At 36.7% G+C, this 15,402-nt stretch overlaps 1 protein-coding gene across 5 annotated transcripts in view; it reads left to right on the top strand.

Annotated features, from left to right (window-relative positions):
• LOC106095486 (cullin-3) overlaps positions 1-12,231 on the top strand; it is a 35,257-nt gene extending 23,026 nt beyond the window's left edge. For all 5 annotated transcript variants that reach the window (XM_059365917.1, XM_059365918.1, XM_059365919.1 and 2 more), the window contains 2 exons: positions 8,544-8,682; positions 8,753-12,231. In XM_059365917.1, the coding sequence (XP_059221900.1) occupies positions 8,544-8,682; positions 8,753-8,905 (292 nt within the window). In that variant the 3' untranslated portion in view covers positions 8,906-12,231. The remainder of the gene's footprint in view (positions 1-8,543; positions 8,683-8,752) is intronic.
• The last annotated feature ends 3,171 nt before the right edge of the window (positions 12,232-15,402 follow it).

Raw genomic sequence — 15,402 nt, 5'->3', positions numbered from 1 at the left:
TTCTCTAAAGATAAAATTTCCATGAAATTTTCTCTAAAGACAAAATTTCCATGAAATTTTCTCTAAAGACAAAATTTCCATGAAATTTTCTCTAAAGACAAAATTTCCATGAAATTTTCTCTAAAGACAAAATTTCCATGAAATTTTCTCTAAAGACAAAATTTCCATGAAATTTTCTCTAAAGACAAAATTTCCATGAAATTTTCTCTAAAGACAAAATTTCCATGAAATTTTCTCTAAAGACAAAATTTCCACGAAATTTTCTCTAAAGACAAAATTTCCACGAAATTTTCTCTAAAGACAAAATTTCCATGAAATTTTCTCTAAAGACAAAATTTCCACGAAATTTTCTCTAAAGACAAAATTTCCATGAAATTTTCTCTAAAGACAAAATTGCCATGAAATTTTCTCTAAATACAAAATTTCCATGAAATTTTCTCTAAAGACAAAATTTCCATGAAATTTTTTTTCAAGACAAAATTTCCATGAAATTTTCTCTAAAGACAAAATTTCCATGAAATTTTCTCTAAAGACAAAATTTCCATGAAATTTTCTCTAAAGACAAAATTTCCATGAAATTTTCTCTAAAGACAAAATTTCCATGAAATTTTCTCTAAAGACAAAATTTCCATGAAATTTTCTCTAAAGACACAATTTCCATGCAATTTTCTCTAACAGCAAAATTTCCACGAAATTTCTTTAAGGACAGACAGTCAGACTCCAGTTCAAGCGATGTCTTGTTCGGCAAAATATTCGGCCACAGAGCCTTCGCCAACCTTTAACTCATAACATTCATAGAAAGCGTAAAACCTATTAGGAAGCTCACACAAGAGATAGTTCACTGATTCCCTAGCACAATCCGAGCTTATAAGCCTTCCATTCCTGGCCGGCTGCCGCGATGCAGGTTCAAAGGGCACTCCTTATTGTTGTAGCCAAATTTTCATGTGGAGTTGGCGATCCTCGTCAAGCTCCTGTATGTGAGCAAGTTCGTTCCGGTCCAAAGGACCGATCGACGCGAAAACAAGGCCATTGGTTATTTAAAGGCGCCAATAACTCGCCTTGTTTTATCGAGGATCATAGGCACTCAGTATTTATGTAAGTGCCGGTGCCGTTCGGCCTCTCACTGAGACTATCGCCCGATACCGCTGATTTTCCGCATCTGCCGTTGCAGCTACTCCGCATGGAGCATTCCACTATCCGCAACCTGTGGACGCGCCCGGTAGCTCGCAGCTAAGCTTCTTGTGACAGCAATGAACACCACACAGATCGGAACTCAATGTTCCGGCCTGTGTGGTGCTCACAGCTATCCCCTGCCGGGCACTACTTGTTTCAGAGAAAAACACCGCCGCCGCAATCTGTACTTTGTGCATAATTCTGTTGGGGGCACAGTTGTCCAGACATCCATAGGAGAGAATCGGACGAACAACCGCCTTAAACATGCTGTGAACCATCCCGGCCTAAGCCTCCCTTTTCATCGACGTTTCAGGTTAAGAATTACGCCCATGTACTAGATCGTCGGAGAGAGCTCTACACTATCCAGTACAGCTCCCTAAAAACGCAAAGCTTTCTCCTCCTGTTGAAAAGTACCACTCCAATAATTTTCTGGTTATTTACAATAAAATATAACAAAAGTTCATCACTGTTTGTCTATTTCCACGTGGAATTGTATCTGACACAATATCTGTTTGTTTTGAGAAAAACTGTCCTGTATATTATCAAATAAAAGCAAACATTTTATTTTGGTTTTGAATCAATTGAAATAAACAAAATCAGTGCAGTGCGGTACACACATACATACATAAAAAAGAAAAATACATTCTGTGCTCAAAAGAACGCCAACAACAAAAATATTATGTCTCAGCTAAGTGAATCGTTTCAAGAGAAACTGATGGCTGACATTACATACGCCAACAATCAGCTTGAAGAAGAGCTGGTGGCTAAGTTAACGGGATCGTCAAAGAGGGAGAGAGATGATTCGTCAAATCCAGAGAGCAAAGCGAAAACACCTAAGCTGGCTCGATATGAAAGAGATATAATACATGAAATGAAAGTGCGCTTTGAGAGGCAGTGGACGATGTTCAAAGAAGCTCTTAAAGAAACTGAAGAGAGATTGAACGCGTCCATGAATAAGAGATTTGAAGAAGTGGAACTGAAGCTGTTAAATTATGTAGATACACACATACAACGAATTGAGGCAAAGTCAAACGAAATAAATGAACGACTACTGAAAGCTGAAACTGAATGTGCAGAAATAGTTAGCATGAGAGAAGATATAAAAAACCTTCGAGCCCATCTAGCAAAACAAGAAAACTTGGCGGTATCATGCGATCTTCGTGTTAATGGCATTCCTTGTTACCCGTCGGAGAATTTAGATCATATTTTTGACTGTATATGTAAGGCACTGAATGTAGCAACACCTCCATATAAGTCAATATATCGATTGAAAGGTAAAAGAGGAAACAATAGCCCTGATACTACTATAATTGTTCAACTTTTAACGCCATTCGTGAAAAACTATATCTTAAAGATGCTGGCACAGTTCAGAAAAAAATTTAATGGTCAATTATGTTTACATCACATTGGTTTTGATTCCAATCAATGTGTATACATCAATGAAAATCTTACTTCGACGAATTTTAGAATCTTGCAAACGGGTATTAAATTGAAAAGACAGAAAAAAATCACCTCGATCTACTCTTTTCGCGGCTTAATATATGCCAAGACTGCCCCCAACACTGAGCCAATTCATATTGCAAACGAGGTAGATTATGACCAGTTTTTTCGTCATGCTATTGATACTGTTTAATGTCTTTCCAAACTATATTTTTTCAAACCAATCTTTTGCATATTTTTTAATTTTTTTATTAGCGAAAATAGTAATACATATTTTAACGAATTCATTACAAAATTCTCCTTCATTTCAAATTCTCAAATTGAAAGCGTTGCCACTTCTAATAAATGTCTTTAACCAATAGTACTTTGGGTTCCAATAACGGATCATATTACATGATTAAAGTACTCTGTAGACAGAAAACTGGCCTGAATATCTGTCATATTAATGCACAAAGCCTGAAAAGGAAAATAGATGAATTTCGGCACAATTTCGAAATGTCCGGAGTTGACATAATATGTGTGAGTGAAACCTGGTTTAATTCTTCTATTACTGACAGCATAATAAGTGTTGAAGGATATAATGTATATAGAAATGATCGAAGCTCCCTTGGAGGTGGTGTGGCGTTATATGTAAAGAATAACTTACCCTGCAAAGTAATTTTTAAATCTGAACAAAATGAGAAAATTGAATCAATCTTTGTCGAGCTTGTTATTAATACCCGTAAAATTCTATTGGGTTGTGCATATAGACCAAATTGTCATATACCGTATGAATGTATTTTCGACACTATCCTTGATATTTCTGTGCACTACGATGATGTTATAATAGCCGGCGATCTCAATTCTAACCTTTTAAAGGAAAAAACACTTATTGAGTCGTTTAACTCCATGGGATTGTATGGGGTAAATACTACAATACCAACTCACTATACAACAACTTCGAACAGCCTGATTGACATATTTCTTGTTTCAAAATCTGATAATGTTCTACTATACGATCAGCTTAGTATGCCCTGTTTTTCTAAGCATGATCTCATATTTCTGACATATGATGCTGTGCACACACCAGAACAAAAACAGACAAGTTATTTTAACTTTAATAAAATAAATTATGATACACTTGCTTCTGAAATACACAACATTGATTGGAGTAAGATATATGACATTTATTCTACTGATGATCAGTTAACGTTTCTTAGTGAAAATCTATTGTATCTTCTTGACTGCACCGTACCTATTTGCACACCACGTCCTCGAAAAGCTCAGAACTGTTGGTTTAGTGAGTCAATTAAAAAATTAATTGACAAGAGAGATTTGGCTTACAGACGATGGAAACGTTTTAAATGCCCAATGCTCCATGAAGAATACCGAGCACTCAGAACTGATGTAAATAAAACAATTAATCGCGCAAAAGCTGGCTATTACGCCAACAAATTCCGCCAGGCTACCGATTCCAAAAAAAAGTGGAAAACAATACGAGAAATTGGTGTCGGGTCCACTCCTATAGTTGAAATTGATGCAAATCCTGATGAACTGAACGCATCTTTCCTAAACAGCACAACATATCTTGAAGATAATAATATAGAAACAAACCCAATAAATGTCATATCAAACACACCAGCATTTCCTGACTTTACAACTTTTGAATTTGCATGTATTCGGCCTATTGATGTTTATGAGGGTTGCATGAGTATAAAATCAAATGCAGTTGGTTTGGATAACCTACACCCAAAATTCATAAAATCCACCTTACCATACACACTGTCGTATATCACATACTTCTTCAACACAATTCTAACAACTGGCATATATCCGACCACATGGAAACATTCAAAAGTTATACCTGTGCCAAAATCGAAAAATGGAAATGAATATCGTCCCATATCAATTCTGCCTTTCTTCTCAAAAGCTTTTGAAAAGATAATTCACAAGCAAATAAGCGCATACTTAAACGAGCATCGCCTCTTATCCAGCAAACAGTCTGGCTTTAGGCCAAGACACAGCTGTGTTACTGCTTTAATCGATGTTACCGAAGATATTAGGTCAAATATTGATGATGGACTGGCTACTTGCCTAGTACTGTTGGATCACTCAAAAGCTTTTGACTGTGTTAACCATGAGCTGTTGTGCTTGAAACTGAAGCACTATTTTAATTTTTCTGCATCTGCTGTGTTGTTAGTTAAAAACTATCTCTGCCAAAGAACTCAGTCGGTTGTAATCAAGGATATAATGTCCAAATCTCTTCAATTGAATAAGGGTGTACCGCAGGGTTCGATTTTGGGACCACTGCTTTTCTCGATGTACATAAATGACCTACCACCACGGCTCAGATACTCCTCTATACATATATACGCTGATGATGTCCAGCTCTATCTGAGTTTTGCTAAACCTGAAATACGTCAAGGTTTTTTAAAAATAAATGAAGATTTGGGCATTATTTCCAACTGGGCTCATGCCAACTATCTTAACATAAACCCTAAAAAATCAAACTGCATCTTAATTTCAAATCGCAACCATAATATTATTACTGAAGAACATATATTAATTGGTGAGCAACACATACAGCTAGTCGAAAAGGCTAAAAATCTTGGTATAACTTTCAATAACTCACTGACATGGACCGATCACATAGTTGCGACTACTGGAAAAATATTTGGTATGCTAAGAACACTGTACCAAATACAATCGTTTACGCCAAAACACATTCGCCTCCTTTTGGCTAAAACGTACTTACTGCCTGTGCTCTGCTATGGAAGTGAACTGTTTAGTAAATGTGACTCTAGGAGCACTAGACGACTGGAGACAGCTCACAATGCAATAATAAGATATGTTCATGGCCTAAATCGATACGAGAGCTGTTCACCCTATGAAAAAAGCATATGCAATATGAAATTTGGCGATTTTCTAGATATAAAAAATCTGTTACTATTGCATAAAATCATTTATGAAAAATGTCCAGAATACATGTACCAAAAGCTGCAGTTTGGGAGAACAAACAGAAGGATACTATTGGTGATGCCTCGATATCGTCTTTTGATATCACAATGGCAATATCTAACAAATGCGATCCGCCTATGGAACTCACTACCCTTGTCAATACAATCTATTTGCAACGCAAATTCATTTAAAAAAGCTTTACAGAAAAATCTTTAAATAATCTTAATATTGATAATGTCTTAATTAAATAATGTTTATATTGTCAAAATTATTTGTTAATTAATTATATATTACAAATGTTACTTTATATACTACTAATCTCTGTTGAACTGTGTTAAATGTCATTGATATCTCACATACAGTAATTATAAGATCATTGTTATCTTGTTGTATGTGAAAACGAACAAATAAATCTAAATCTAAGTCTTTTTAGGGTTTATGCCAAGCCCAATGGCCCTTGCCCATCTCTTGAACAAAGTCCCTAATAGTAGAATAAACGGCCACCCACCATTATGACGTCATCGGCTTGGGCAGCGACCTTCTTCTCTCCTTCTCTAAAGACTTTAGCTTCGCATTGTCAACCAAAAGCAACAAAAGAATGAATAAAGCCCTTACTTACGTAATTCCTTTGGTCACAAACTTCCTAATCGAGCACTCCACTAGTGATGAGTTGATAATGCCGCCGCAACCCAACCCATTTCACTAGAAAAAGGGACTTTGTGTGCATCAAAGTGGCATGTGCGGCCTCTAACTACACTTATTAAATGCCCCTTCTATGTTCAAGAGAGTTGTCAAAGAAAAGTCGCCCACACCCAAATTCCTTTCGACGTTGCAAACCACATCTTGAAAAGTACAGCCAACAAACCGACCTTTACCATAAGCATGCTGATAGACGCATACCAGTGAAGAGTCGGGATGTGCCCCAAATACATGTATCAATTGGTCTCTCCAGGGTCTTCAGAATGAAGGATGAGAGGCTGATAGGCCTGAAGTCCTCGGGCAGAGAGTGGCTCGGTTCCCCGCCTTCCTTTGGAGGAAAAACACCCTAAGCTTCCGCCACCCAGTCGATAAGTAGTCCAGCAAAACTCAGCTCCTAAAAATAATTTCAAGGAGTCGTGTGGCATACGGAACTGCCATTTGCAACATAGCAGGCAGTATGCCATCCGTTTCCGTGTACTATTATGGTTCAAACAATTTTTCCTCCTAAGGCAACTGGAGGACTAATTCACCCTCTGTCGATTCACAAAAAAAACCCATGAAGTCCTCTTGGACGATTTAAATAGCCTCTTTTTGACTTCGCAAGTCGGACATGGCAAAAGTAAAATCAAACCCTACGCCTGCACTCTACACAAATAGCGTTCAATCCCATGGCAGCCGGTTGTACGTACCGGATTGAGCCGATGGAGTCCTTCATCGGCAAGGGCTGCGCCTCAGTGCACAACACACTGCTACAACAACAACAAATAGCGTTCCTTGTCGATTGATGCGTTCAGAATCAGACCGTTGCTCTACGCACAGGGCTTTGTGGAAAGCGCTTTCTGCTTCGCCAGCAGCCTCAACAGTTCTGACAAATTTCCTTTATTCACGATCCATGGCGTTGCAACCATACGAACAGCCAGTTCAGCAATCCATATTACCCAGAGTTGCAGCTATACGAACAGCCAGTTCAGTAATCCATATTTCCCAAAGCACCCCCCGCCAAAGGCAAAACGCTGAACAATTATCGATTGTCCAACGCCAAAATTCCATAGACTCCTCGTTCACGCAACCGACAACTTTGAATCCGTCCTTGCAATAGACTTCGTCAAACATCAGCTTTCACATTGTGCACAATGGGCACCTCTTTCCTATCCGGTCCAGTGATGACTGCGGCTGGTTTACGAGTTTTAGTCATTGTACATAGCTTTTCTACCTCCTCCTTTCCTGTTGGAGGGTTTCTTGGTAAATGCTGAATCATTTGTTGTTGTTGTATCCACATTTTCACGTGGAGGTGGCAATCCTCGTCAAGCTCCTGTTGGTGAGAAAGCTCGTTCCGGTCCAAAGGACCGATATCCGCGGGAACAGGTTGGCCATTGGCTATTTAAAGGCGCCAATAACTCGCCTTGTCATATCGAGAATCATAGGCACTCAGTATTTGTGCAAGAGCCGGTGCCGCACGGCCTCTCACTGAGACTCTCCGCTCGATACCGCTGATTGTCCTAGACTGCCGTTGCAGCTACTCCGTATGGAGAATTCCACTATCCGCAACCTGTGGACGCGCACGGTAGATCGCGGCTAAGCTTCTCGTGGCAGCCATGAGCACAAATTTGAGCTCAATGTTCCAGCCTGTGTGGTGCTCACAGCTATCCCGTGCAGGGGGATAATTGGTGTGTGTTATTTTAGTGATATCACCATTAATCGGTTATTATTATATGTTATCGCATGATATCGATAACTTTGCACTGATATTCCTCTAGATGTCGCAATTGTATTATTCGATTTGGCCGAAATGTTGATTGTTGTATTTTCCTATGCCTAAAACCACGTTAACACTAGAGCCCGAATTCACTCGATTTGAGCAAATTTCCCAAACCCGTTTAAGCGAGAAAATTTTATAATTTCAATTAGAAAATATGAGATGTTTAGAAAAAGTGCCGTCGTAAATATAGACAATAACCGTTAGTCACAGCAATCGCAGTGTTCCATTTGAATTATTCGGATTACAAAACCACTTTCGAAGATGATTTACTGCAAATCTCCTGAAATAGTAGATTTCCTCACACTGAAAATAGAAAACCTCATTGCAAAACACGAGATTTCTGAAATCTAGATGGGCGATAAGTGAAAAAATTATATTAAACTGTTTTCTGTATTTTAAGAACTGACTGAAAGAACTTGTCATATGCGAGCCATGGTGGAGGCTATATAAAATTCGTCCCGACTGAACTTAAATTGTTTTTTACTTGTTTCTAGTTTTCCTGTATTTATTTGTTTTTTATTTTCCTTTTTTTCAGAATAAAAATCCAAACTGTGGCTGCTAAAGCCGATACAGAGCCCGAGCGCAAGGAGACCCGTGGCAAAGTTGATGAAGATCGTAAACATGAAATTGAAGCGGCGATTGTTCGTATTATGAAAGCCAGAAAGCGTATGCCGGTGAGTAGCAATAACAAAATATATTGGAATTCAAAAATTTTAAGGGATTTTGTTTTTTCATAAATTTTAGCACAATTTACTGGTGTCGGATGTAACATCGCAATTGAAATCAAGATTCCTACCATCGCCGGTATTGATCAAGAAACGAATAGAAGGTCTTATCGAAAGAGAATATTTGGCTCGGACGCCCGATGATCGTAAAGTTTATGTTTATTTAGCTTAAACACAACAAAGGACCACAAAACTAAAAACAAACAGAAAACAAACCGATAAAAACTCTACAAGAGAACAGCAGCGAGCCACCACATAAATAAGTGCTTACAATAAATATGAAGCGAATATCACACTCACACTCACACCTTATACCAGCAATCGTTGTTGGCGCATACGACTCCCTACTAGGAAACAATTTTTGCCGAGTTTGTTTTTGTTTAAGAATTCAGTCACAGTCTCTGCACAAGTTTCCGATATTGATTTTGAATTATATGCGAAATCGTAACGAACGTTGTATAGGCGGTTTACACCAGAGAACGAAGACGAGCCGAAATCTAGGTGTCGCCGAATTATTTTGCTTCAACCTCGCCGCCACTGTTTTCATTGGGTAGTACGGTGATTTCAGCAAAAAAATCGGCTGAGCCCAAATAATACTACTGAAATCTTGACATTTTCTTTACATGTCTCTTCTATTTCCTTTGAATATTTTTCGTGCAACTTCATGCAAATTGAACGATAAATCATCAAAACTGTTAATTTATAAGGCCTCCGTTTCAAGTTATATTCATTTGCAGTTAGTGGCAGTTGCCCAACAACAAAATATTGAATGCACTATCTGTCAAAATCAGTGATAAGTGCAACTCTGATTTTGAGTATGTTACCAGTTCGCGTCATTTTTCGTTGTTTGTGTGTTATGGTTCTCAACTATAATACACACACACACAATCAAAACTCGTTGACAGATAGTGCACTTCGCGAGAAAAAATTTTACTCGGCTGTTTACACTACCTGGTAATGATGTCATGCTTCGTTTTTAATTTTTGAATCGGCTCAGTCGACGAACCGTGGCCGATTAAGATTTTGACCAAGCCTCCGCCGCCGACAAAAAGCTTTGGCTTCGTTCACTGGTTTACATCGACTCTGAAAGTTTTGTCAAGGGAAATTCGGAATGAGCATCAGAGCTGTGTAAAGAATTCTTTGAGAATTCGTATGAAAAAATCCATGGGAAATTCTGAAGGAACAGTCAAAAATGATCAGAAAATGGCTAAATGATGTTTGATTGGAAACTCTGAACATATTCGTATGTTTTGATCCGAAATTCCCAACGGTTGGATCCGAAAATCTGAACATGAGAATTTTGTTCGGTATAATAACTGTGAACTAAAAAAAAACACCCGCGGAAATACCAACCTCTCGGATAACTTTCGGAGCTTTGTTTAGAAAATAATTGGATAGTCCTTAAATTTGCTCGAATATATATCGACATTTTTATAATGATCTAGGATCTTAAAATCGGAATATTTTCGAATTTCACTCGTAGAAATATTAACTTCTCTTCTGATAATTTTCGCAGGTTTGCTTAAAATAAATGCGATAGTTCCTAAATTTTCCAACAATTCGCTCGAATATATTTCGTATTTCTATTATAATAAACTAGAAAAAATCCTATCAGCATATACTGAGTGGCATGTATGTTCAAAAAATTAACCCGAAAATCTCAAAATATTTCTTAAAAGCAATTTTTCTTTTATATTTTTATTGTTTTATTTAACAACTCCATTTATTTCAAAAAAGTGTAAAAACATTTTCGGTGTATAAATCTCTTGATGTTGTCATAAGGTTGAGCTTTTATTCGTCTTATCTACAAATTATAATTTAATAAAAATATATTGTAACATATTTTCTGTGGTTATACCTAGTATTTACCACAAGTATCAACAGTTTAATTAATTTTCACTGCACTTCGGCACTTTTACTTTTCTAAGAAAAAAATTGGCAAATTTTGGCTCAAATGCTACTTAACGACCGAAAAAAAGTAAACTAAAAACCCGTTATACACAAACTTGACGAAAACGTACAGAGATTCTGAAGCTCTCTCTCTCTCTCTCAGCTAATGCTCGGAATTATGAAAAAAAACGACGAAGCAAGAAATTCCCTTACGTGTATATCAGAATTCACTAAAAGAAGGTTAGGTCATTTGCGAAAACATTAAGTGGATAGCCCCCATGAACATCATTAAGGATGTCAAATCTGTCGATTGAAACTGCCATCAAATAGGAGAAAACATAGACAAAGAATGAATGTAAAAAGAGACCAAGTTAACATCCTCAATGCCAAGTAGTGCCAAAATTTAAATTGTATGTCGGCTAATCGCTTGGCTTAACCTTATTCAGTGAATCTTGCGTGTATATAGAATATTTGCAGAAATGATTGAAAGAAATCTGACCGAAAATCGAATAAAATTTTTAAGATAAATTTTGGCAACTCGACAAGTTGTCTTGGAACGCTCGGCAAAAATTGTTTCCTGGAAAGACACTCTTCTGAGTGTGGCTGAATTGCAAACAACACACGACCATTGTCCGACGACCATTGATTGAAAAAAAAAACACAAACACTTAAGAAGAGTAAAACGATTGGGCAACGCTCTCACTCTATTGTCATTTGAATGTGTGTGTCATGCGAAACCAACAATTGTTTTGGCATAAGTGGCGATTGAGTGGCAAATATTGGGTTGGGTCTTATGCTGTTCTCTGAACTCTACCCTCTCTTTCCCCCATACAGCCACACACACACACACGTATATATATAAATCCATATAGAATACTCTTGCTTTTATGAAAAGATTGTCACATCATTTAAGAGCAAGAAAACAGTGAAAAAGACAACACAACAGAATTAAGAAATACCCACTAAAGCATAGTAGAGCTACAAACACAACAACCACCACAGAACCAAGTCTATTCATTTTAAACTCATATACAAACACACTCCCACATTTATATTAAAAAGCATTCATGTTTATCTTTCATCGTACATTAAAAAAAAAAAAAAAAAAACTTAGACCACAGCTACCAGAAAAACAAATCCTCTCCAACTCGTATCTCTCACACACACACAAACACATACTTGCGTAAACGATCTTTTTAAAGTTATAGAGCATGGCCAAACATCCTCTTTACAATGGCAAGGAGTATGTAAGCCAATAATTATTTGATGATTTCAAATGCAGCAACAACAAAACAAAAAAAATACCATGTATAAGAGATATTTGTTTTCTTTCTATTTTTGATGATTAAAAACAAAAATTAAGCAGAATAATATATGAAGAAAGAGAATTGATTTAATATATATATTAAATAACTCATTTATAGTTAGATTTTTAATTACTATTTACATATAACAACAACAACAAGGACATGCAAACAAAAAACAAACACACAACAAAATGTCTCCAAACAAAACAAAAAAAAAACACACACACACACATAATAAAATGTCTCGCCCTCTGATAAAAATTAAAAAAAAAGTAATGCAAAATGAAAATTTTCTCTCAAAGTTTTTTTGTTTCAATCAACTCGCAAGAAAAAACTAACTAAAAAAAATTCCACCTAAATTTGAAGATCTTAATCAAATGCAGTTTTTTGTTTCTATCAACTCGCAAGAAAACACCTCTAACAGTCCGGGTTACTTTCAAAATGTTCCACCTAAATTTGAAAATCTCAATCAAATGCAGTTTTTTGTTTCAGTCAACTTTCAAAAATCCCCTAACTGCCCGGATTTCTTTCAAAACTATCCACCTAGATTTGGAAATGTCAGTCAAATACGGTTTTCGTTTTTCTTGGTCACATAACGAAATTTTTACAAAAATACCCAAAATTTGCTCAAATGGAATATTTATTTTTTTTTTTTGAAGAAATGGGTTTTTTATACCCTCCACCATAGGATGGGAGTATACTAATTTCGTCATTCTGTTTGTAACTCCTCGAATCCGAATCCCAAAATTCTATCAAAAATTCCCAAAATTTCCCCTAATGCAAGAAAAATTTAGATATGCAGTTCAATTTGTTTAAACAAACTGCAAAAGTTGGAGGCCATCGAAGTCCAGAGGTTAGCATATCCATCTATGACGCTGAAATTCTGCGTTCGAATCCTGGCAATCTAGAATAGCACTGGCGGCTATTCTAGATATCCGACCCATTGACATACAGCTTAAGTGTGAGGCAGTCACTGTGGCTATGAGACTTAAGGCGATGGGCGAATGGATTCAGGATGGCATCCGTACTGAATATGGTTCAAATCGGTCTATATCTTAATATAGCCACCATATCCCGATTTAAGGTCCCAGGCCCATAAAGGCCACCTTTATTACCCGATTTGTATGAAATTTGGCACAATGTTAAGTGCCAAATTTCATAATCGACGTCCGTGTCGAGTATGGTTTAAATGGGACCATTTATGGGTATAGCACCCATATAGACTAATCCTCCGATTGAAGGTCTTCCGATTTTGCTGAAAGTAAGTTGAGTAAGCTGTGTTAACCCCCTGAACATCGTCCCCGAATATGATGCAGATCGGATCATATTTGGATACAGCTGCTATATATACGGGGAGCGCCAAAGAAACTCACTTATATGGAGGGGGAAGTCCCTCTTTCTCTCTGCAGTCAATTGCCATTATGCTCTGGTCTAGGGAGCGCGGGCCTTAACCGACCGGTGCACATTTTCTTTATGCTAGCTCACATGTTGCTACGCACCGTTCCTTACACGCTTGCTTTGAAATTCCTCCTTACGCACTCGTTCCTGGCCATAATTCGATTCTGTCGTGGGTCAACTTATTTCGGGAGTATGGAAGTGTAGCTAAACCCAAGAATTGACTTTAACGGGACATCATAACTCCGAAAAATATCTAAAGAGTGAGGCAGTCAGTTGTGCGCTCTCCCCGGCGTTCGGCTCCCAAAAACGCAGCTGCTATGGGAATTGGAGGCCACTGTAGGGCAGAGGTTAGCATATCCGCCTATGACGCTCAACGCCTGGGTTCGAATCCTGGTTAGAACATCAGAAAAAATTTTCAGCGGTGTTTATCTCCTTACAAATGCTGGCGAGATATGCAAGGTATCCAGCCGTGTTAAAACTTCTCTAAAAAGTGGTGTCGCTAAACGCCACTCCGTTCGGACTCGAAATAGAAAAGGAGGCCCCATATCGTAGTTCTTACACTTAAATAGGACTACCCTCATTGCTATGAGAGTAGTATCCCATATTCCTTATCGGAATGTTCATGGGAAAATAGCTATGTGTGGTACCACAATTGACGTTGGGAAAGAAATAAAATGTGGGGATTTTAGTAAACATTTTGGGAATTCGATTTTTGAAGGTTTTCTTACCAGAAAAATGTATTTTTTTTAATGTATTTTTTATTAGATACTTTAAGAATCGCTGAGGTGATCTCTTACAAGTGTATAAAATTCCGACCTCTAGCCATGAGCGGTTAAATTTGGTCCTCTCAGTTCTGCAAATGTATGTCAAGCAAGATTGTCATCTTTATGAAGGAAAAGATTTGGTAATTTTTGCAAAAATGTTAGGAGTTATAACAATTTTGGGGATTTTTGTAAACATGAGAGTTTAATTTGTCAGGAGGTTTTTAAAGCATGTAATGGTACCGTTATCGATTAACAAGGGTATTCACAAAATGTTAATATAGATTTGAAATAGGTTTATTTGACAGGTGTCCTTTATAGAACTGTCAAATAAACCCATTTTAAGGCTTCATTATGTTTTGTGAATAAGGTAGCAAATATTTTGAGAATGATAATAAAGGTACCAGCTTTATTTGTCGATTATGGATGGCAACCCAACTCAGTTGCGTTGCCAATGGCCAAATTTGTTACAGAAATTTTAATTTTTGTATTGAATTACGTACTTTTTTTTACAAATTTCTTAGTAGCTGAACTTTAAAAACACTGATATTGTGTGAAATTGACATAAATTTCCACCTTTATACTAAGTTTTTCTTCGTGGTTTTGTCTCCTGGCAACGCAGCTGTAGTCGAGTTACAATCTATAATGCACCCATTAAATTGGGAAAGACCCGATTAATCCCAGACCGCTCATGGGTCAGCCCCTGTCTTTCTGCCAATTTTGTCTTTAGAGAAAATTTCGAGCCGAAAATTTCGCATGTGACGAGAAAAGCTTGAAGATCATATTTCCTTTGAGACCCTTTAGCTTAAAAAAGCTTTGCCCCAAAAATTTTACTTAATTTTATAAAAAATGGAAATAATTTTTGAAAACACACCTTCCATTCATCTATTGTTTTTCGAATTTTATTTTATTTTTTTTTCGAATTTTATATTTTTTTTCGATTGTTGATTTTTTATTTATTTTTTTTCTCGTCCGTTTTTTTTAATTCCTAAAGTTAACACCCTTTACTGCTGGTAAATACCTCTTAAGCACCCCTTTTCTCGCCTTTTTTTATATTTTATGATCGAATTACATACTAATAACAAGCAGAAGAAATATAAAAACACAGACGTACAGAATTTGCGTTTTATTATTTTATTTTCCTATATTTAAGTATAATATATTAACAAATTAATAATTATTGAAGATGAAATTGCAAAAATAAAAAAAACGCAGAATAAGAAAACAAAAAAAAAATAAATGAATGTAAAATAATACAACACAAAAGTCGTTTTTTTTAATTTGTTCAGGAGCCTAATTCTATTTCCGTTATC

Source organism: Stomoxys calcitrans, chromosome 3, assembly GCF_963082655.1.
Source record: "Stomoxys calcitrans chromosome 3, idStoCalc2.1, whole genome shotgun sequence".
NCBI lineage: Eukaryota > Metazoa > Arthropoda > Insecta > Diptera > Muscidae > Stomoxys > Stomoxys calcitrans.
The sequence above is the reverse complement of the archived record's forward strand: the minus strand, read 5'-3'. Positions and strand labels throughout refer to the sequence as shown.